This window comes from Chiloscyllium plagiosum, unplaced genomic scaffold, assembly GCF_037043375.1.
Source record: "Chiloscyllium plagiosum isolate Xiang-an unplaced genomic scaffold, Cpla_swu_hap1 HiC_scaffold_25, whole genome shotgun sequence".
Taxonomy (NCBI): domain Eukaryota; kingdom Metazoa; phylum Chordata; class Chondrichthyes; order Orectolobiformes; family Hemiscylliidae; genus Chiloscyllium; species Chiloscyllium plagiosum.
This window is the reverse complement of record NW_028270163.1, coordinates 4,581,742-4,604,423: the sequence shown is the minus strand read 5'-3', so window position 1 is coordinate 4,604,423 and position 22,682 is coordinate 4,581,742. Positions and strand designations below refer to the sequence as shown.

Sequence of the window (22,682 nt, the reverse complement as noted above, 5' to 3'; positions counted from 1 at the left end):
CTCCCTCAACACTGACACTCTGACTGTGCAGCACTCCCTTAGTGCTGACCCTCTGACAGTGCAGCACTCCCTCAGCACTGACCCTCTGACAGTGCAGCACTATCTCAGTACTGACCCTCTGACAGTGCAGCACTCTCTCAGCACTGACCCTCTGACAGTGCAGCACTCCCTTAGTGCTGACCCTCTGACAGTGGAGCACTCCCTCAGCACTGACCCTCTGACAGTGCAGCACTCTCTCAGCACTGACCCTCTGACAGCGCAGCACTCCCACAGCACTGACCCTCTGACAGTGCAGCGCTCCCTAAGTACTGACCATCTGACAGTGCGGCACTCCCTCAGTACTGGCCCTCTGACAGTGCAGCGCTCCCTCAGTACTGACCATCTCTCAGTGCAGCACTCCCTCAACACTGACCCTCTGACAGTGCAGCACTCCCTCAACACTGACCCTCTGACAGTGCAGCACTCCCTTAGTGCTGACGCTCTGACAGTGCAGCACTCCCTCAGTACTGACCCTCTGACAGTGCAGCACTCTCTCAGTACTGACCTTCTGACAGTGCAGCACTCCCTCAGTACTGACCCTCTGACAGTGCAGCACTCCCTCAGTACTGACCCTCTGACAGTGCGGCACTCCCTCAACACTGACCCTCTGACAGTGCAGCACTCCCTTAGTGCTGACCGTCTGACAGTGCAGCACTCTCTCAAGCACTGACCCTCTGACAGTGCAGCGCTCCCTCAGTACTGACCCTCTGACAGTGCGGCACTCCCTCAACACTAACCCTCTGACAGTGCAGCACTCTCTCAGCACTGACCCTCTGACAGTGCAGCACTCCCTCAGCACTGACCCTCTGACAGTGTGGCACTCCCTCAACACTGACCCTCTGACAGTGCAGCACTGCCTCAGCACTGACCCTCTGACAGTGCAGCGCTCCCTCAGTACTGACCCTCTGACAGTGCAGCACTCCCTCAGCACTGACCTTCTGACAGTGCGGCACTCCCTCAGCACTGACCCTCTGACAGTGCGGCACTCCCTCAGCACTGACCCTCTGACAGTGCAGCACTGCCTCAGCACTGACCTTCTGACAGTGCGGCACTCCCTCAGTACTGACCCTCTGACAGTGCAGCACTCCCTCAGCACTGACCTTCTGACAGTGCGGCACTCCCTCAGCACTGACCCTCTGACAGTGCGGCACTCCCTCAACACTGACCCTCTGACAGTGCAGCACTGCCTCAGCACTGACCTTCTGACAGTGCGGCACTCCCTCAGCACTGACCCTCTGACAGTGCAGCACTCCCTCAGCACTGACCCTCTGACAGTGCAGCACTCCCTCAGCACTGACCCTCTGACAGTGCAGCACTCCCTCAGCACTGACCCTCTGACAGTGCAGCACTCCCTCAGCACTGACCTTCTGACAGTGCGGCATTCCCTCAGCACTGACCCTCTGACAGTGCAGCACTCCCTCAGCACTGACACTCTCTCAGTCCAGTGCTCTGCTACCACTTATGTCACTGATGTGGAATTAAGTGTTCATGTGGTACAGATGGTGCCAATCATATCGGGCTGCTTTGTCCTGGCTGGTGTCGAATGTCTTGCGTGTTGTTGAAGCTGCCCCCATCCAGTCATGTGGGGAGTATTCTATCACAGTCCTGACCTGTGCCGTGGAGATGGTGGGCAGGCTTTGGGGAGTCAGGAGGTGAGTTACTCACTGCAGGACTCCAAGCCTTGGACCCACTCTTGTAGCCACTCTGTTTATTTGTTTAATCCAGTTGAGTTTTTAGACCTTGATAACTCCCAGGATATTGACAGCGGGAGATTCAGTGTCATTCCCTGGCAAACTGATGAAATGTCGGTTTCAGAAAGCGATTAAATACTTTGTCCTGGAACCAAAAAGCAAAGCATTTTTCACTTTTTAAAATCCTTTCTCAGACTCTTAAACTGAATGCTGTGTTGCTGCAGTGTTTCTCATGGTGATCTCCCCCATTGTCTCATTTGGCTCTGGATCACTTGATTGAAGGAGTGAACAAAGGAATACTGAGAAGCAAGGGCGGGAAAGCCAACATTTCTGAGTCCAGACATTCCTCATCGGAACACCAGGCCTTTCAGACAAGTCAGATCATTCTGAGCAAAACCCAAACTGCCCAGCTGTGCAGCAGTCATTCTGAGTCTCCCACGTGGAGGGGAGATAGGGTGTGATTCTGGACATTGTTTCCCTGAGGTACGAGTAGACGTCTCTGTAACACCGTAGCACAGCCTATGGGCCCAGGAGCCTACCTGTCAGTGAAGATCCAGCTTCCTCCAGGCCCATTTGTGTCCCAGCAGTCAGAGGACATATTTTAAACCTCCCGGTGTTTAGTGGCTTGTGGAATCTGGAGACGTCACACAGTGCCAGTCCTATCCTCCAACCCTATCCAATCCCGCAGGACTTTCCATCTCCTCACCGCCCTCTTCTCCCTCTCTACAAATGTTCCGGGTTCGGAATCCAAGCTTCGTGTCTCCCAGGTTGTGCCGAGTTTGGTTTTGTTTCCTTTTCTCTTCAATCCTGTCAGACCCCTGTAGCAGAGCTGGAGGGGATCACGGTAATGTCACTGGGATAATAATGCAGAATCTCAGATGGATGCTCTGGGCTCAGGTGTTCCAAATCCTACTGTAGCACTTGGTGACATTTGAACTCAATAAAAATTTGGATTAAAGGAGCCAATCTAATTAGATACCTAAAAAAAAGCCTTGCAATCATCTTTTACATTATTAACTAGCTTACTCTTATATTTCATCTTCTCCTCTCTTATTGCTTTTTTCAGTTGTCCTCTGCTGGTTGTGAAAGATTCCCCAATCGTCTGGCTTCCCCTCATCACATTATATGCTTTTCCTTTTGCTTTTGTGCTGTCCCTGACCTCCCTTCTCAGCCACGGTTACCTCGTCCTCCCCTCCATACGTTTCTCCTTCCTTGGGATGAATTTCTGCTGTGCCTCCCGAATTACCTGCCATTGCTGCTCCACCATCTTCCCTGCTCGGCTCCCCTTCCAATCCAATCTGGTCTGCTCCTCCTTCCTGTCTTTGTAGTTCCCTTTACTCAGTTGTGATACCGTTACACCTGATTCCAGCTTCTCCCTCACAAACTGCAGGGTGAATTCTACCATACTCCCAAGGGGTCCTTCACTTTAAGCTCCTTCATCAAGTCTGCCTCATTATACATCACCAAATCCAGAATTGGTCTGTTCCCTAGTGGGATCCACCACAAGCTGCACCAAAATATAACGACTAGCTGTGAAACCACTGGCTGAGTGGAGCTGCTACGGCACACATCAAATTTGAATTTGGCCAATCAGTTTAAATCATGCCCCAAGATGCCACAATCCAATCGAATTTGAATTTTACTGTTCTGACGACATCAAACCGATGAGTCAATCTGATATTTTGGGGTGTACAAATCAGCCATTTTGAACAGTGAGCCAGACTGGCAAAGAGCACCATACTGCCTGTAGACTCGCTCTCTGAACGGCACCTGTTCATATAAAATCAGTGCAACAGAAGAAAAGACCCTGAAAAATCTACAGAGGAAGAGAGACAGTTGGCTGGTTTTGAAAGTTGATTTTTTTGTTAACTTAATCGGGGGTTTTGACGGCTCAGTATAAATCATTAAGACAAAGGCGGATTACAGTGTAGACAGCAGTTGTTGAATGTTCTTTCTTTCTTGGAGTTAAAGAATAAATTGTTAATTTTTTCTTTAGATAGTGGGATTTGGTAGTTCTTTGTCAGTCATACTTTTACTGATTATGGCACAAGGTGAGCTTTTCAGCGGGGAGAAAGTGAGGTCTGCAGATGCTGGAGATCAAAGTTGAAACTTTATTGCTGGAACAGCACAGCAGGTCAGGCAGCATCCAGGGAACAGAAGATTCGACGTTTCGGGCACAGGCCCTTCTTCAGGAATGAGCAGAGAGTGTTCAGCAGGAGAAGATAAAAGGTAGGGAGGAGGGACTTGGAGGAGGGGAGTTGGAAATGTGATAGGTGGAAAGAGGTCAAGGTGAGGGTGATAGGTCGGAGTAGGATGGAGGCGGAGAGGTCAAGAAGAAGACTGCAGGTCAGGAAGGCGGTGCCAGGCTGGAAGGATCCGGCTGAGACAAGGTGGGGGGAGGGGGGATGAAGAAACTGGTGAAGTCCAAGTTCATCCCCTGTGGTTGGAGGGTTCCCAGTCGGAAGATAAGACGCTCCTCCTCCGACCGTCAGGTTGTTGTGGTTTGGCGGTGGATGAGTCCAATGACCTGCATATCCTCGGTGGAGTGGGAGGGGGAGTTGAAATGCTGTGCCACAGGTTGGTTGGGTTGGTTCGTCCGGGTGGCCCAGAGGTGCTCTCTGAATCGCTCCGCAAGTAGGCGGCCTGTCTCCCCAAGTCTGGTTTAAGCTAGCAGAGGGGCCGCACCCCAGAGTTCTGAAGGAGGTAGCTGTGGAGATTGCAGAGACATCGGTGGTGAGCTTTCAGGAATCATTGGAATCAGGGATTGTCCCAGAGGACTGAATACGGCTAAAGTAACACCCCTGTTTAAGACGGGAGGGAGGCCAAAGGTGGAAAATTACAGGCTGGTTAGCCTGACCTCAGTCGTTGGTTAAGATTTCTTTTGTGAAGTATTTGGACGTGCATGGTAAGATAAGACCGAGTCAGCACAGCTTCATCACGGGGAGGTTGTGCCCGACAAATCTGTTAAAATTCTTTCAGGAGGTAACAAGCAAGTTAGACAAAGGAGAATCAGTGGATGTCATCGATTTGGATTTCCAGAAGGCCTTAGACAAGGTGCCGCACGGGAGGCTGCGATATAAGATAAGAGCCCATGGTGTTAGGGGAGAAAGTGAGGTCTGCAGATGCTGGAGATCAAAGTTGAAACTTTATTGCTGGAACAGCACAGCAGGTCAGGCAGCATCCAGGGAACAGGAGATTCGACGTTTCGGGCACAGGCCTGAAGAAGGGCCTGTGCCCGAAACGTCGAATCTCCTGTTCCCTGGATGCTGCCTGACCTGCTGTGCTGTTCCAGCAATAAAGTTTCAACCCATGGTGTTAGGGGCAAGGTACTGCCAATGGATAGAGGATTGGCTGACTGGCAGAAGGCAAAGGGTGAGGATAAAGGGGTCTTTTTCAGGATGGCAGCTGGTCACTATTGGAGTTCCATAAGGGTCCATGTTGGGACCACAACTATTCACGTTATACACTAACGATCTGGACTTTGCTAATTTTGCAGATGACACAACGATAGCTGGGGGGACAGGTAGTGTTAAGGAGGTGGGGAGGCTGCAGAAGGACTTGGACAGGCTAGGAGAGAGGGCAAAGAAATAGCAGATGGAATACAATGTGGGAAAGTGTGAGATTATGCACTTTAGTCAGAAGAATAGAGGCCTTGACCATCTTCTAAATGGGGAAGGCTTTGGAAATCTGAAGCACAAAGGGACTTGGAATTCCTCTTTCAAGATTCTGTTAAGATTAACATGTAAATTCAGTTGGCAGTTAGGAAAGCAAATGCAACGGCAGCATTCATTTCAAGAGGGCTAGAATATAAGAGCAGAGATGTACTACTGAGGCTGTACAAGGCTCCTGGTCAGACCATATTTGGAATATTGTGAGCAGTTTTGGGCCCTGTATCTAAGGAAGGATGTGTTTTGTTGGAGCAGGTCCACAGGAGGTTCATAAGAGTGATGCCAGGGCTGGAGGGCTTGTCATTTAAGGAGTGGTTGGGGTCTCTGTGTCTGTAGTCCATGGAGTTTAGAAGGGTGAGGAGGGATCTGATTGAAACATACAGGATACTGAGAGGCCTGGATAGAGTGGATGGGGAGAAGATGTTTCCACAGTAGGAGAGGCTAGGACCCGAGGGCAGGACCTCAGAGTGAAGGGAGGACCCTGAAGTACTGAGATGGGGAGGAATTTCTTCAGAGGGAAGGTGATGACTCTGTGGGACTCATTGTCGCAGAGGGCTGTGGAGGCCATGTCCTTGAGCGTAATTAAGACAGAGATAGACAGGTTCTTGATGAGTAAGAGGTTCAAGGGTTAGGGGGTGAAGGCAGGAGAATGTTGTTGAGAGACATATTAGCCATGATTGAATGGCAGAGCAGACTTGATGGACCGAATAGCCTCATTCTGCTCCTACATCTTCTGGCCTTTTGGTCTTTGTTATTATTTTCCACGTGCTACCGATTGACATCAAATCCCATCTGGTTCATTAATGTCTGTCAGGGAAGGAAATTGCCATCTTTACCTGGACTAGCCTACACATGATGCCAGACCCAAAGCAATGGGGTTGATTCTGACCAAGCCAGCAATGCTCATCCCATGAATGAGTGTAAACACTGCCCTCTGCTCAGGTGCCAGGGTATACCCTGCAGCTGGTCAGAATCTTCAGGAAAGGGGCCTTTGAGGAGGCTCTCTAATTAAAATCAGACCCTCACAACAGCGGGCACAGTGAGACCCCTTTGCTGGGCAGCAACATCAATAGCTGTGCACCCAGGAGCCGTACCAGTCTGCAGGCACTTACCCAATGCCACGATCGGTGTGATGATAGGCACTGCCAGGGGCAGGATGAACAGGTAAATATAACGTGGGAAGAAAGGGGCCTTCCAGGTGCTGGAGTCGCCCAGGCCGATGATGTTGGTATAGGCGTGGTGCAGCTTGACGTGCTGATGGGTGGCCACCTCTGCAGTGAATGATCCACACACCTGGGAAAGAGTGGCATTCATAAGCATTCCCAAACTCTGGAAAACCTGACCACCTGTGGATACATTTCCTACTGGAGCTGCTGCAGTTCCATTGGGGGGGAGGAGAAATGTGCGTCTGTGTATACGTGCGTCTATGTGTGTGTCTGTGTGTGTGTGTATACATGCGTCGATGTGTGTATATACGTGAGTCTATGTGTGTGTGTCTGTGTGTGTGTGTGTATACGTGCGTCTATGTGTGTGTGTCTGTGTGTGTGTGTGTGTGTATATACGTGCGTCTATGTGTGTATGTTTGTGTGATGGGAGTTGTGTGTGTGTGAGAGTGTGTGCATCTGTGTGTATATACATGTGTCTGTGTGTGTTTGTGTGTGTCTGTGTGCGTGTGCATGCGTGGGCGTGTGCATGCGTGTGCATGCGTTTGTGCATGTGTGTGTCTGTCTACATTTCCTAGTCCATCTGGAACATGTTCTCAAACTAAACCCAGAGTGCTAGACAGAGGTCAGAGTGAAATATCGAGGAATGGACCAGGAGGTCACAGCATCGAGCCCTGATGCAGACAGGGGTTTTGCTAGGTGTAATATCAATGGTAGAATGCAGGTCACCCCATCCTGGAAAGGTCACCCAGTCCAGGAAAGGTCACCAAGACTGGGCAAGGTCACCCAGTCTAGGCAAGGTCACCCAGTCTGGGCAAGGTCACCCAGTCTGGGCAAGATCACCCAGTCTGGGCAAGGTCACCCAGTCCAGGAAAGGTCACCCAGTCCAGGAAAGGTCACCCAGTCTGGGCAAGATCACCCAGTCTGGGCAAGGTCACCCAGTCCAGGAAAGGTCACCCAGTCTAGGCAAGATCACCCAGTCCAGGAAAGGTCACCTAGTCCAGGAAAGGTCACCCAGACCAGGAAAGGTCACCCAGTCCAGGAAAGGTCATCCAGTCTGGGCAAGGTCACCCAGTCTGGGCAAGGTCACCCAGCCCGGGCAAGGTCACCCAGTCCAGGAAAGGTCACCCAGTCCAGGAAAGGTCACCGAGTCTGGGCAAGGTCACCTAGTCCAGGAAAGGTCACCCAGTCCAGGAAAGGTCACCCAGTCTGGGTGGGATGCCCAAACAGTCCAGATCAGTGCTGCCAGCCGCTACACCCTGAGATGGCCCACTGTAAGAACACCTTCCCTTTACTCTCCCAGAGCCAGTGAACCCAGAGTCTATCAGGGGCCTTGCTCAGTGTGAGATCCAAAACCGAAACTGGGCCAACACTGGCAGGCGAACCCCTTACCTGTGACACGTGGCGACCCCATTAGCACCCGCACTGGCTGCAGTTTCATTGCCCTGCATTCCCCACACCCTGTCCTAATGGAATTGTTTAGGCCCTTCAGCCCACGATGTGGTGCTGGCCTTCTAGACTACTCAAAAATCAGACTAAGCTACATACCCTTCCTTGTAATAATTTCCATGTGCCTATCCAAGAATCACGTAAATGTCCCTAATGTACCTGACGCTCTCCCTTTCTGCTCGCATTTCCCCCACCTTCAGCTACGTGTGCTGACCACTGCCAAGATGTGAATTCAAGAAACTCCGACCTCAATAAATACCACACAAAGAGGCAAACAGAGCGGAGGGGCAAGAGATGGGGACAGGAGGTGGAAGAGAGAAAGAAAGGGGAACTGAGGTAATGGGCAAGGGAAGAGAAGGAGAAGGTGGCAGGACGGGGGAGTATGGGAAAGAAAAGGAAGAGGTAAGGATGGAGAATGAGGGGAGGGGAGGGAGAAAGGATTGGGGAAGTGAGGGGAAATAATGGGAAGTGGGGGAGGGAAGTGAGAGCACGGCACATTGAGCAGGGAAGTAATTTGGCTTTGAAACAACACAAGTTAAAGAAATGTGTGAGAGACTCTATTGTCTGTCAAGACAGTGTCATTTGAGAATGTGTCACTGGAATGAAGCTGATTGTTCACAGAGGCTCAGAGTGACGGAGCAGTTCCCAGGCTCAACATGGGCTCACGCTCCTTCCAGTCCAGCTCTCACAACGCTCTCTCTCTCTATCTCGCTCTGTGGCTTCGTCAGATGTTCTTCTGCTCCCCTCATCCCTGTCCATCCTGCCAACCCCCGCCCCTCAGGAATGGCCGATGTGTAACTGCCTCCAGCACGTTCCCAGGCAGCGATGGAACATCTTGACCGGGTTTTCTCCCCACTGCATCATATTCTCCACTGCACCATTGTCCCCACTGTACCATTTTCCCCACTTTACCATATTCTCCACTGCACCATTGTCCCCACTGCACCATTTTCCCCACTGCACCATTTTCCCCACTTTACCATTTTCCCCACTGCACCATTGTCCCCACTGCACCATTGTCCCCACTGCACCATTTTCCCCACTGTACCATTTTCCGCACCGCACCATTGTCCCCACTGCACCATTTCCACACTGCACCATTTTCCCCACTGCACCATTTTCCCCACTGCACCATTTTCCGCTCTGCACCATTTTCCCCACTGCACCATTTTCCCCACTGCACCATTGACCGCACTGCACCATTTTCCCCTCTGCACCATTTTCCCCACTGCACCATTTTCCCCTCTGCACCATTTTACCCACTGCACCATTGTCCCCACTGCACCATTTTCCCCACTGCACCATTTTCCCCACTGCATCATTTTCCCCACTGCACCATTTTCCGCTCTGCACCATTTTCCCCACTGCACCATTTTCCCCACTGCACCATTGACCGCACTGCACCATTTTCCCCTCTGCACCATTTTCCCCACTGCACCATTTTCCCCTCTGCACCATTTTACCCACTGCACCATTGTCCCCACTGCACCATTTTCCCCACTGCACCATATTCTCCACTGCATCATTTTCCCCACTGCACCATTTTCCCCACTGCACCATTGTCCCCACTGCACCATTTTCCCCTCTGCACCATTTTCCCCACTGCACCATTTTCCCCACTGTACCATTTTCCGTACCGCACCATTGTCCCCACTGCACCATTTTCCCCTCTGCACCATTTTCCCCACTGCACCATTTTCCCCTCTGCACCATTTTCCCCACTGCACCATTGTCCCCACTGCACCATTTTCCCCACTGCACCATTTTCCCCACTGCATCATTTTCCCCACTGCACCACATTCTCCACTGCACCATTTTCCCCATTGCACCATTTTCCCCACTGCACATTTTCCCCTCTGCACCATTTTCCCCACTGCACCATATTCTCCACTGCACCATTTTCCCCACTGCACCATTTTTCCCTCTGCACCATTTTCCCCACTGCACCATTTTCCCCACTGCACCATTGTCCCCACTGCACCATTTTCCCCTCTGCACCATTTTCCCCACTGCACCATTTTCCCCTCTGCACCATTTTACCCACTGTACCATTGTCCCCACTGCACCATTTTCCCCACTGCACCATTTTCCCCACTGCATCATTTTCCCCACTGCACCATATTCTCCACTGCATCATTTTCCCCACTGCACCATTTTCCCCACTGCACCATTGTCCCCACTGCACCATTTTCCCCTCTGCACCATTTTCCCCACTGCACCATTTTCCCCACTGTACCATTTTCCGTACCGCACCATTGTCCCCACTGCACCATTTTCCCCTCTGCACCATTTTCCCCACTGCACCATTTTCCCCTCTGCACCATTTTCCCCACTGCACCATTGTCCCCACTGCACCATTTTCCCCACTGCACCATTTTCCCCACTGCATCATTTTCCCCACTGCACCATATTCTCCACTGCACCATTTTCCCCATTGCACCATTTTCCCCACTGCACATTTTCCCCTCTGCACCATTTTCCCCACTGCACCATTGTCCCCACTGCACCATTTTCCCCTCTGCACCATTTTCCCCACTGCACCATTTTCCCCACTGTACCATTTTCCGTACCGCACCATTGTCCCCACTGCACCATTTTCCCCTCTGCACCATTTTCCCCACTGCACCATTTTCCCCACTGCACCATTGTCCCCACTGCATCATTTTCCCCTCTGCACCATTTTCCCCACTGCACCATTTTCCCCACTGTACCATTTTCCGTACCGCACCATTGTCCCCACTGCACCATTTTCCCCTCTGCACCATTTTCCCCACTGCACCATTTTCCCCTCTGCACCATTTTCCCCACTGCACCATTGTCCCCACTGCACCATTTTCCCCACTGCACCATTTTCCCCACTGCATCATTTTCCCCACTGCACCATATTCTCCACTGCACCATTTTCCCCATTGCACCATTTTCCCCACTGCACATTTTCCCCTCTGCACCATTTTCCCCACTGCACCATATTCTCCACTGCACCATTTTCCCCACTGCACCATTTTTCCCTCTGCACCATTTTCCCCACTGCACCATTTTCCCCACTGCACCATTGTCCCCACTGCACCATTTTCCCCTCTGCACCATTTTCCCCACTGCACCATTTTCCCCTCTGCACCATTTTACCCACTGCACCATTGTCCCCACTGCACCATTTTCCCCACTGCACCATTTTCCCCACTGCATCATTTTCCCCACTGCACCATATTCTCCACTGCATCATTTTCCCCACTGCACCATTTTCCCCACTGCACCATTGTCCCCACTGCACCATTTTCCCCTCTGCACCATTTTCCCCACTGCACCATTTTCCCCACTGTACCATTTTCCGTACCGCACCATTGTCCCCACTGCACCATTTTCCCCTCTGCACCATTTTCCCCACTGCACCATTTTCCCCTCTGCACCATTTTCCCCACTGCACCATTGTCCCCACTGCACCATTTTCCCCACTGCACCATTTTCCCCACTGCATCATTTTCCCCACTGCACCATATTCTCCACTGCACCATTTTCCCCATTGCACCATTTTCCCCACTGCACATTTTCCCCTCTGCACCATTTTCCCCACTGCACCATATTCTCCACTGCACCATTTTCCCCACTGCACCATTTTCCCCACTGCACCATTTACCCCACTGCACCATATTCTCCACTGCACCATTGTCCCCACTGCACCATTTTCCACTCTGCACCATTTTCCCCACTGCACCATATTCTCCACTGCACCATTGTCCCCACTGCACCATTTTCCCCACTGCACCATTTACCCCACTGCACCATATTCTCCACTGCACCATTTTCCCCACTGCACCATTTTCCCCACTGCATCATTTTCCCCACTGCACCATTTTCCCCAGTGCACAATATTCTCCACTGCACCATTTTCCTCACTGCACCAGGTTCTCCACTGCACCATTTTCCCCTCTGCACCATTTTCCCCACTGCACCATTGTCCCCACTGCACCATTTTCCCCACTGCACCATTTTCCCCACTGCATCATTTTCCCCACTGCACCATATTCTCCACTGCACCATTTTCCCCATTGCACCATTTTCCCCACTGCACATTTTCCCCTCTGCACCATTTTCCCCACTGCACCATATTCTCCACTGCACCATTTTCCCCACTGCACCATTTTCCCCACTGCACCATTTACCCCACTGCACCATATTCTCCACTGCACCATTGTCCCCACTGCACCATTTTCCACTCTGCACCATTTTCCCCACTGCACCATATTCTCCACTGCACCATTGTCCCCACTGCACCATTTTCCCCACTGCACCATATTCTCCACTGCACCATTTTCCCCACTGCACCATTTTCCCCACTGCATCATTTTCCCCACTGCACCATATTCTCCACTGCACCATTTTCCCCATTGCACCATTTTCCCCACTGCACATTTTCCCCTCTGCACCATTTTCCCCACTGCACCATTTTCCCCACTGCACCATTTTCCCCACTGCACCATTTTCCCCACTGCACCATTTACCCCACTGCACCATATTCTCCACTGCACCATTGTCCCCACTGCACCATTTTCCACTCTGCACCATTTTCCCCACTGCACCATATTCTCCACTGCACCATTGTCCCCACTGCACCATTTTCCCCACTGCACCATTTACCCCACTGCACCATATTCTCCACTGCACCATTTTCCCCTCTGCACCATTTTCCCCATTGCACCATTGTCCCCACTGCACCATTTTCCCCAGTGCACAATATTCTCCACTGCACCATTTTCCTCACTGCACCAGGTTCTCCACTGCACCATTTTCCCCTCTGCACCATTTTCCCCACTGCATCATTGTCCCCACTGCACCATTTTCCCCACTGCACCATTTTCCCCACTGCATCATTTTCCCCACTGCACCATATTCTCCACTGCACCATTTTCCCCATTGCACCATTTTCCCCACTGCACATTTTCCCCTCTGCACCATTTTCCCCACTGCACCATATTCTCCACTGCACCATTTTCCCCACTGCACCATTTTCCCCACTGCACCATTTACCCCACTGCACCATATTCTCCACTGCACCATTGTCCCCACTGCACCATTTTCCACTCTGCACCATTTTCCCCACTGCACCATATTCTCCACTGCACCATTGTCCCCACTGCACCATTTTCCCCACTGCACCATTTACCCCACTGCACCATATTCTCCACTGCACCATTTTCCCCTCTGCACCATTTTCCCCATTGCACCATTTTCCCCACTGCACCATTTTCCCCACTGCACCATTTTCCCCAGTGCACAATATTCTCCACTGCACCATTTTCCTCACTGCACCAGGTTCTCCACTGCACCATTGTCCCCACTGCACCATTTTCCCCACTGCACCATTTCCCCACTGTACCATTTTCCCCACTGCACCATGTTCTCCCTACACCATTGTCCCCACTGCACCATTTTCCCCTCTGCACCATTGTCCCCACTGAACCATTTTCCCCACTGCACCATGTTCTCCACTGCACCATTGTCCTCACTGCACCATTGTCCCCACTGCACCATTTCCCCCACTGCACCATTTTCCCCACTGCACCATGTTCTCCACTGCACCATTGTCCTCACTGCACCATTGTCCCCACTGCACCATTTCCCCACTGTACCATTTTCCCCACTGCACCATGTTCTCCCTACACCATTGTCCCCACTGCACCAATTTCCCCTCTGCACCATTGTCCCCACTGCACCATTTTCCCCACTGCACCATGTTCTCCACTACACCATTGTCCCCACTGCACCATTTTCCCCTCTGCACCATTTTCCCCACTGCACCATTTTCACCACTGTACCATGTTCTCCACTACACCATTGTCCCCACAGCACCATTGTCCCCACTGCACCTTTTTCCCCATTGCACCATTTACCCCACTGCACCATTTTCCCCACTGCACCATTGTCCCCACTGCACCATTTTCCCCATTGCACCATTTTCCCCACTGCACCATTGTCCCCACTGCACCATTTTCCCCATTGCACCATTTTCCCCACTGCACCATTTTCCCCATTGCACCATTTTCCCCACTGCACCATTGTCCCCACTGCAACATTTTCCCCACTGCACAATATTCTCCACTGCACCATTTTTCCCAATGCACCATTTTCCCCCTGCACCATTTTCCCCACTGCACCATTTTCCCCACTGCACCAATTTCCCGACTGCACCATTTTCCCCACTGCACCATTGTCCCCACTGCACCATTTTCCCCATTGCACCATTTACCCCACTGCACCATTGTCCCCACTGCACCATTTTCCCCACTGCACCATATTCCCCACTGCACCATTTTTGCCACTGCACCATTTTCCTCACCGCACCATTTTCCCCACTGCACCATTTTCCCCACTGCACCATTTTCTCACCTGCACCATTATTCCCACTGCACCATTTTCTCACCTGCACCATTGTCCCCACTGCACCATTGTCCCCACTGCACCATTGTCCCCACTGCACCATGTTCCCCACTGCACCATTTTCTCCCCTGCACCATTGTCCCCACTGCACCATTGTCCCCACTGCACCATTGTCCCCACTGCATCATTTTCCCCACTGCACCATTGTCCCCAGTGCACCATTTTCCCCACTGTACCATTTTCCCCACTGCACCATTTTCCCCACAGCACCATTTTCCCCACTGCACCATTGTCCCCAGTGTACCATTTTCCCCATTGCACCATGTTCTCCCCTGCACCATTGTCCCCACTGCACCATCGTCCCCACTGCACCATTGTCCCCACTGCACCATCGTCCCCACTGCACCATTGTCCCCACTGCATCATTTTCCCCACTGCACCATTGTTCCCAGTGCACCATTTTTCCCACTGTACCATTTTCCCCACTGCACCATTGTCCCCACTGCACCATTTTCCCCACTGTACCATTTTCCCCACTGCACCATTTTCCCCACTGCACCATTTTCCCCACTGCACCATGTAGTATACATGGATTTTAGTAAGGCATTTGATAAGGTTCCCCATGGTAGGCTTATGCGGAAAGTCAGGAGGCATGTGATAGTGGGAAATTTGGCCAATTGGATAGAAAACTGGCTAACCGGTCGAAGTCAGAGAGTGCTGGTAGATGGTAAATATTCAGCCTGGAGCCCACTTACAAGTGGAGTTCCGCAGGGATCAGTTCTGGGTCCTCTGCTGTTCGTAATTTTTATTAATGACTTGGATGAGGGAGTCGAAGGGTGGGTCAGTAAATTTGCAGATGATACGAAGATTGGTGGAGTTGTGGATAGTGAGGAGGGCTCTTGTCGGCTGCAAAGGGACTTGGATATGATGCAGAGCTGGGCTGAGGAGTGGCAGATGGAGTTCAACCCTGCCAAGTGTGAGGTTGTCCATTTTGGAAAGACAAATAAGAATGCGGAATACAGGGTTAACGGTAAGGTTCTTAGTGAGGTGGAGGAACAGAGGGATCTTGGGGTCTATGTTCATAGGTCTTTGAAAGTTGCCACTCAGGTGGATAGAGCTTGTAAGAAGGCCTATGGTGTATTAGCGTTCATTAGCAGAGGGATTGAATTCAAGAGTCGTGAAGTGATGTTGCAACTGTACAGGACTTTGGTTAGGCCACATTTGGAGTACTGTGTGCGGTTCTGGTCGCCTCACTTTAGGAAAGATGTGGAAGCTTTGGAGAGGGTGCAGAGAAGATTTACCAGAATGTTGCCTGGAATGGAGAACAGGTCGTACGAGGATAGGTTGAGAGTGCTAGGCCTTTTCTCATTGGAACGGCGAAGGATGAGGGGTGACTTGATAGAGGTTTATAAGATGATCAGAGGAATAGATAGAGTAGACAGTCAGAAACATTTCCCCCGGGTACAACAGAGTGTTACAAGGGGACATAAATTTAAGGTGAAGGGTGGAAGGTATAGGGGAGATGTCAGGGGTAGGTTCTTTACCCAGAGAGTGGTGGGGGCATGGAATACGCAGCCTGTGGGAGTGGTAGAGCCAGAATCTTTGGCGACCCTTAAGCGGCAATTGGATAGGTACATGGATGGGTGCTTAAGCTAGGACAAAAGTTCGGCACAACATCGTGGACCGAAGGTCCTGTTCTGTGCTGTATTGTTCTATGTTCTATGTTCTCCACTGCACCATTGTCCCCACTGCACCATTGTCCCCACTGCACCATTTTCCCCACTGCACCATTTTCCCCACTGTACCATGTTCACCACTGCACCATTTTCCCCACAGCACCATCTTCCCCTCTGCACCATGTTCCCCACTGTACCATTGTCCCCACTGCACCATTGTCCCCACTGCACCATTTTCCCTACTGCACCATTTTCCCCACTGCATCATTTTCCCCACTGCACCATTTTCCCCACTGCACCATCTTCCCCTCTGCACCATGTTCCCCACTGCACAATTGTCCCCACTGCACCATATTCCCCACTGCACCATTGTCCCCAGTGCACCATTTTCCCCACTGTACCATTTTCCCCACTGTACCATTTTCCCCACGGCACCATTTTCCCCACTGCACCATTTTCCCACTGCACCGTTTTCCCCACTGTACCATTTTCCCCACTGTACCATTTTCCCCACTGCACCATTTTCCCCACTGCACCATTTCCCCACTGTACCATTTTCCCCACTGCACCATTTTCCCCACTGCACCATTTTCCCCACTGTACCATTTTCCCCACTGCACCATTTTCCCCACTGCACCATTTTTCCCCACTGTACCATTTTCCCCACTGCACCATTTTCCCCACTGCACCATTTTCCCCACTGTACCATTTTCCCCACTGCACCATTGTCCCCACTGCATCATTTTCCCCACTGTAACATTTTCCCCACTGCACCATTTTTCCCCACTGTACCATTTTCCCCACTGCACCATTTTCCCCACTGCACCATTTTCCCCACTGTACCATTTTCCCCACTGCACCATTTTCCCCACTGCACCATTGTCCCCACTGCATCATTTTCCCCACTGTACCATTTTCCCCACTGCATCATTTTCCCCACTGTAACATTTTCCCCACTGCACCATTTTTCCCCACTGTACCATTTTCCCCACTGCACCATGTTCTCCACTGTACCATTTTCCCCACTGCACCATTGTCCCCACTGCACCATTTTCCCCACGGCACCATTTTCCCCACTGCGCTATTGTCCCCACTGAACCATATTCCCCACTGCACCATTGTCCCCACTGCACCTTGTTCTCCACTGCACCATTTTCCCCACTGCACCATTGTCCCCACTGCACCATTTTCCCCACTGCGCCATTGTCGCCACTACACCTTGTTCTCCACTGCACCATTTTCCCCACTGCACCATTGTCCCCACTGCACCATTTTCCCCACTGCACCATTTTCCCCACTGCACCATTTTCCCCACTGCACCATGTTCTCCACTGCACCATTTTCCCCACTGCACCATTTTCCCCACTGCACCATGTTCTCCACTGTACCATTTTCCCCACTGCACCATGTTCTCCACTGCACCATTTTCCCCACTGGACCATTTTCCACACTGCAACATTTTCCCCACTGTACCATTTTCCCCACTGCACCATTGTCCCCACTGTACCATTTTCCCCACTGTACCATTTTCCCTACGGCACCATTTTCCCCACTGCACCATTTTCCCACTGCACCGTTTTCCCCACTGCACCATTTCCCCACTGTACCATTTTTCCCACTGTACCATTTTTCCCCACTGTATCATTTTCCCCACTGTACCATTTTCCCCCACTGTACCATTTTCCCCACTGCACCATTTTCCCCACTGCACCATTTTCCCCACTGTACCATTTTCCCCACGGCACCATTGTCCCCACTGCATCATTTTCCCCACTGTACCATTTTCCCCACTGCATCATTTTCCCCACTGTAACATTTTCCCCACTGCACCATTTTTCCCACGGCACCATTGTCCCCACTGCACCATTTTTCCCACTGCGCTATTGTCCCCACTGCACCATATTCCCCACTGCACCATTGTCGCCACTACACCTTGTTCTCCACTGCACCATTTTCCCCACTGCACCATTGTCCCCACTGCACCATTTTCCCCACTGCACCATTTTCCCCACTGCACCATTTTCCCCACTGCACCATGTTCTCCACTGCACCATTTTCCCCACTGCACCATTTTCCCCACTGGACCATTTTCCTCAATGCAACATTTTCCCCACTGTACCATTTTCCCCACTGTCCCATTTTCCCCACTCCACCATTTTCCCCACTGCACCATTTTCCCCACTGCACCATGTTCTCCACTGCACCATTTTTCCCACTCTCCCATTGTACCCACTGCACCATGTTCTCCACTGCAACATTTTCCCCACTGTACCAATTTCCCCACTGTCCCATTTTCCCCTCTGCACCATTGTCCTCGCTGCACCATTTTTCCCATTGCACAATGTTCTCCACTGCACCATTTTTCCCACTGTCCCATTTTCCTCACTGCACCATTTTCCCCACTGCACCATGTTCTCCACTGCACCATTTTCCCCACTGCACCATTTTCCCCACTGCACCATGTTCTCCACTGCACCATTTTCCCCACTGTACCATTTTCCCCACTGCATCCTTTTCCCCACTGTACCATTTTCCACACTGCACCATTGTCCCCACCGCACCATTTTCCCCACTGTACCATTTTCCCCACTGCACCATTGTCCCCACTGCACCATTGTCCCCACTGCACCATTTTCCCCACTGCACCATATTCCCCACTGCACCATTTTCCCCACTGCACCATTTCCCCTCTGCATCATTTTCCCCACTGTACCATTTTCCCCACTGTACCATTTTCCCCACTGCACCATTGTCCCCACTGCACCATTTTCCCCACTGCACCATTTTCCCCTCCTCACCATTGTCCCCACTGCACCATTTTCCCCACTGTACCATTTTCCCCACTGCATCATTTTCCCCACTGTACCATTTTCCCCACTGTATCATTTTCCCCACTGCACCATTGTCCCCACTGCACCTTTTTCCCCACTGTACCATTTTCCTCACTGCACCATTGTCCCACTGCACCATTTTCCCCACTGCACCATTTTCCCCACTGCACCATTTTCCCCACTGTACCATTTTCCCCACTGCACCATTTTCCCCACTGCACCATTTTCCCCACTGCACCATTGTCCCCACTGCACCTTTTTCCCCACTGTACCATTTTCCTCACTGCACCATTGTCCCACTGCACCATTTTCCCCACTGCACCATTTTCCCCACTGCACCATTTTCCCCACTGTACCATTTTCCCCACTGCACCATTTTCCCCTCTGCACCATTTTCCCCACTGCACCATTGTCCCCAGTGCACCATTTTCCCCTCTGCATCATTTTCCCCACTGTACCATTTTCCCCACTGTACCATTTTCCTCACTGCACCATTGTCCCACTGCACCATTTTCCCCACTGCACCATTTTCCCCACTGTCCCATTTTCTCCACTGCACCATTTTCCCCACTGCACCATTTTCCTCACTGCACCATTTTCCCCACTGCACCATTTTCCCCACTGCACCATTTTCCCCACTGTACCATTTTCCTCACTGCACCATTGTCCTCACTGCACCGTTTTCCCCACTGTACCATTTTCCCCACTGTACCATTTTCCTCACTGCACCATTGTCCCACTGCACCATTTCCCCACTGCACCATTTTCCCCACTGCACCATTTTCCCCACTGTCCCATTTTCTCCACTGCACCATGTTCCCCACTGCACCATTTCCCCACTGTACCATTTTCCCCACTGTACCATTTTCCCCACTGCACCATTTTCCCCACTGCACCATTTCCCCACTGTACCATTTTTCCCACTGTACCATTTTCCCCACTGCACCATTTTCCCCACTGCACCATTTCCCCACTGTACCATTTTTCCCACTGTACCATGTTCCCCACTGTACCGTTTTCCCCACTGTACCATTTTCCCCACTGCACCATTTCCCCACTGTACCATTTTTCCCACTGTACCATTTTCCCCACTGCACCATTTTCCCCACTGTATCATTTTCCCCACTGTACCATTTTCCCCGTTGCACCATTTCCCCCACTGTACCATTTTCCACACTGCATCAATTTCCCCACTGTACCATTTTCCCCACTGCACCATTTTCCCCACTGCACCATTTTTCCCCACTGTACCATTTTCCCCACTGCACCATTTTCCCCACTGTATCATTTTTCCCACTGTACCATTTTCCCCACTGCACCATTTTCCCCACTGCACCATTTTCCCCACTGTACCATTTTCCCCACTGCACCATTGTCCCCACTGCATCATTTTCTCCACTGTACCATTTTCCCCACTGCACCATTGTCCCCACTGCATCATTTTCTCCACTGTACCATTTTCCCCACGGCACCATTGTCCCCACTGCACCATTTTCCCCACTGCGCTATTGTCCCCACTGCACCATATTCCCCACTGCACCATTGTCCCCACTACACCTTGTTCTCCACTGCACCATTTTCCCCACTGCACCATTGTCCCCACTGCACCATTTTCCCCACTGCACCATTGTCCCCACTGCACCATTTTCCCCACTGCACCATTTTACCCACTGCACCATTTTCCCCACTGCACCATGTTCTCCACTGCACCATTTTCCCCACTGCACCATTTTCCCCACTGCACCATGTTCTCCACTGTACTATTTTCCCCACTGCACCATCTTCCCCTCTGCACCATGTTCTCCACTGCACCATTTTCCCCACTGCACCATTGTCCCCACTGCACCATTTTCCCCACTGCACCATTTTCCCCACTGCACCATGTTCTCCACTGCACCATTTTCCCCACTGCACCATGTTCTCCACTGCACCATTTTCCCCACTGCACCATTTTCCCCACTGCACCATGTTCTCCACATTACCATTTTCCCCACAGCACCATGTTCTCCACTGCACCATTTTCCCCACTGAACCATTTTCCCCACTGGACCATTTTCCTCACTGCAACATTTTCCCCACTGTACCATTTTCCCCACTGTCCCATTTTCCCCACTGCACCATTTTCCCCACTGCACCATGTTCTCCACTGCACCATTTTTCCCACTCTCCCATTGTACCCACTGCACCATGTTCTCCACTGCAACATTTTCCCCACTGTACCATTTTCCCCACTGTCCCATTTTCCGCACCGCATCATTGTCCTCACTGCACCATTTTCCCCACTGCACCATGTTCTCCACTGCACCATTTTCCCCACTGTACCATTTTCCCCACTGCATCATTTTCCCCACTGTACCATTTTCCACACTGCACCATTGTCCCCACCGCACCATTTTCCCCACTGTACCATTTTCCCCTCTGCACCATTGTCCCCACTGCACCATGTTCTCCACTGCACCATTTTCCTCACTGCACCATTTTCCCCACTGCACCATTGTCCCCACTGCACCATTGTCCCCATTGCACCATTTTCCCCACTGTACCATTTTCCCCTCCTCACCATTGTCCCCAGTGCACCATTTTCCCCTCTGCATCATTTTCCCCACTGCACCATTGTCCCCACTGCACCTTTTTCCCCACTGTACCATTTTCCTCACTGCACCATTGTCCCACTGCACCATTTTCCCCACTGCACCATTTTCCCCACTGCACCATTTTCCCCACTGTACCATTTTCCCCACTGCACCATTTTCCCCACTGCACCATTTTCCCCACTGTACCATTTTCCCCACTGCACCATTGTCCCCACTGCACCTTTTTCCCCACTGTACCATTTTCCTCACTGCACCATTGTCCCACTGCACCATTTTCCCCACTGCACCATTTTCCCCACTGCACCATTTTCCCCACTGTACCATTTTCCCCACTGCACCATTTTCCCCACTGCACCATTTTCCCCACTGTACCATTTTCCCCACTGCACCATTGTCCCCACTGCACCTTTTTCCCCACTGTACCATTTTCCTCACTGCACCATTGTCCCACTGCACCATTTTCCCCACTGCACCATTTTCCCCACTGCACCATTTTCCCCACTGTACCATTTTCCCCACTGCACCATTTTCCCCTCTGCACCATTTTCCCCACTGCACCATTGTCCCCAGTGCACCATTTTCCCCTCTGCATCATTTTCCCCACTGTACCATTTTCCCCACTGTACCATTTTCCTCACTGCACCATTTTCCCCACTGCACCATTTTCCCCACTGCTCCATTTTCACCACTGTCCCATTTTCTCCACTGCACCATTTTCCCCACTGCACCATTTTCCTCACTGCACCATTTTCCCCACTGCACCATTTTCCCCACTGCACCATTTTCCCCACTGTACCATTTTCCTCACTGCACCATTGTCCTCACTGCACCGTTTTCCCCACTGTACCATTTTCCCCACTGTACCATTTTCCCCACGGCACAATTTTCCCCACTGCACAATTTCCCCACTGCACCGTTTTCCCCACTGTACCGTTTTCCCCACTGTACAATTTTCCCCACTGTTCCATTTTCCCCACTGCACCATTTCCCCACTGTACCATTTTTCCCACTGTACCATTTCCCCCACTGCACCATTTTCCACACTGCACCATTTTCCCCACTGCACCATTTTTCCCCACTGTACCATTTTCCCCACTGCACCATTTTCCCCACTGTATCATTTTCCCCACTGTACCATTTTCCCCACTGCACCATTTTCCCCACTGCACCATTTTTCCCCACTGTACAATTTCCCC

The 22,682-nt window shown here is 51.3% G+C and overlaps 1 protein-coding gene across 1 annotated transcript in view; it reads right to left on the bottom strand.

Annotated features, from left to right (window-relative positions):
* fads6 (fatty acid desaturase 6) overlaps window positions 1–22,682 on the bottom strand; it is a 157,049-nt gene that overhangs the window by 101,828 nt on the left and 32,539 nt on the right. Inside the window, exon 3 of the mRNA XM_088000410.1 lies at window positions 6,511–6,691. Coding sequence (XP_087856536.1) covers window positions 6,511–6,691 — 181 coding nt within the window. The remainder of the gene's footprint in view (window positions 1–6,510; window positions 6,692–22,682) is intronic.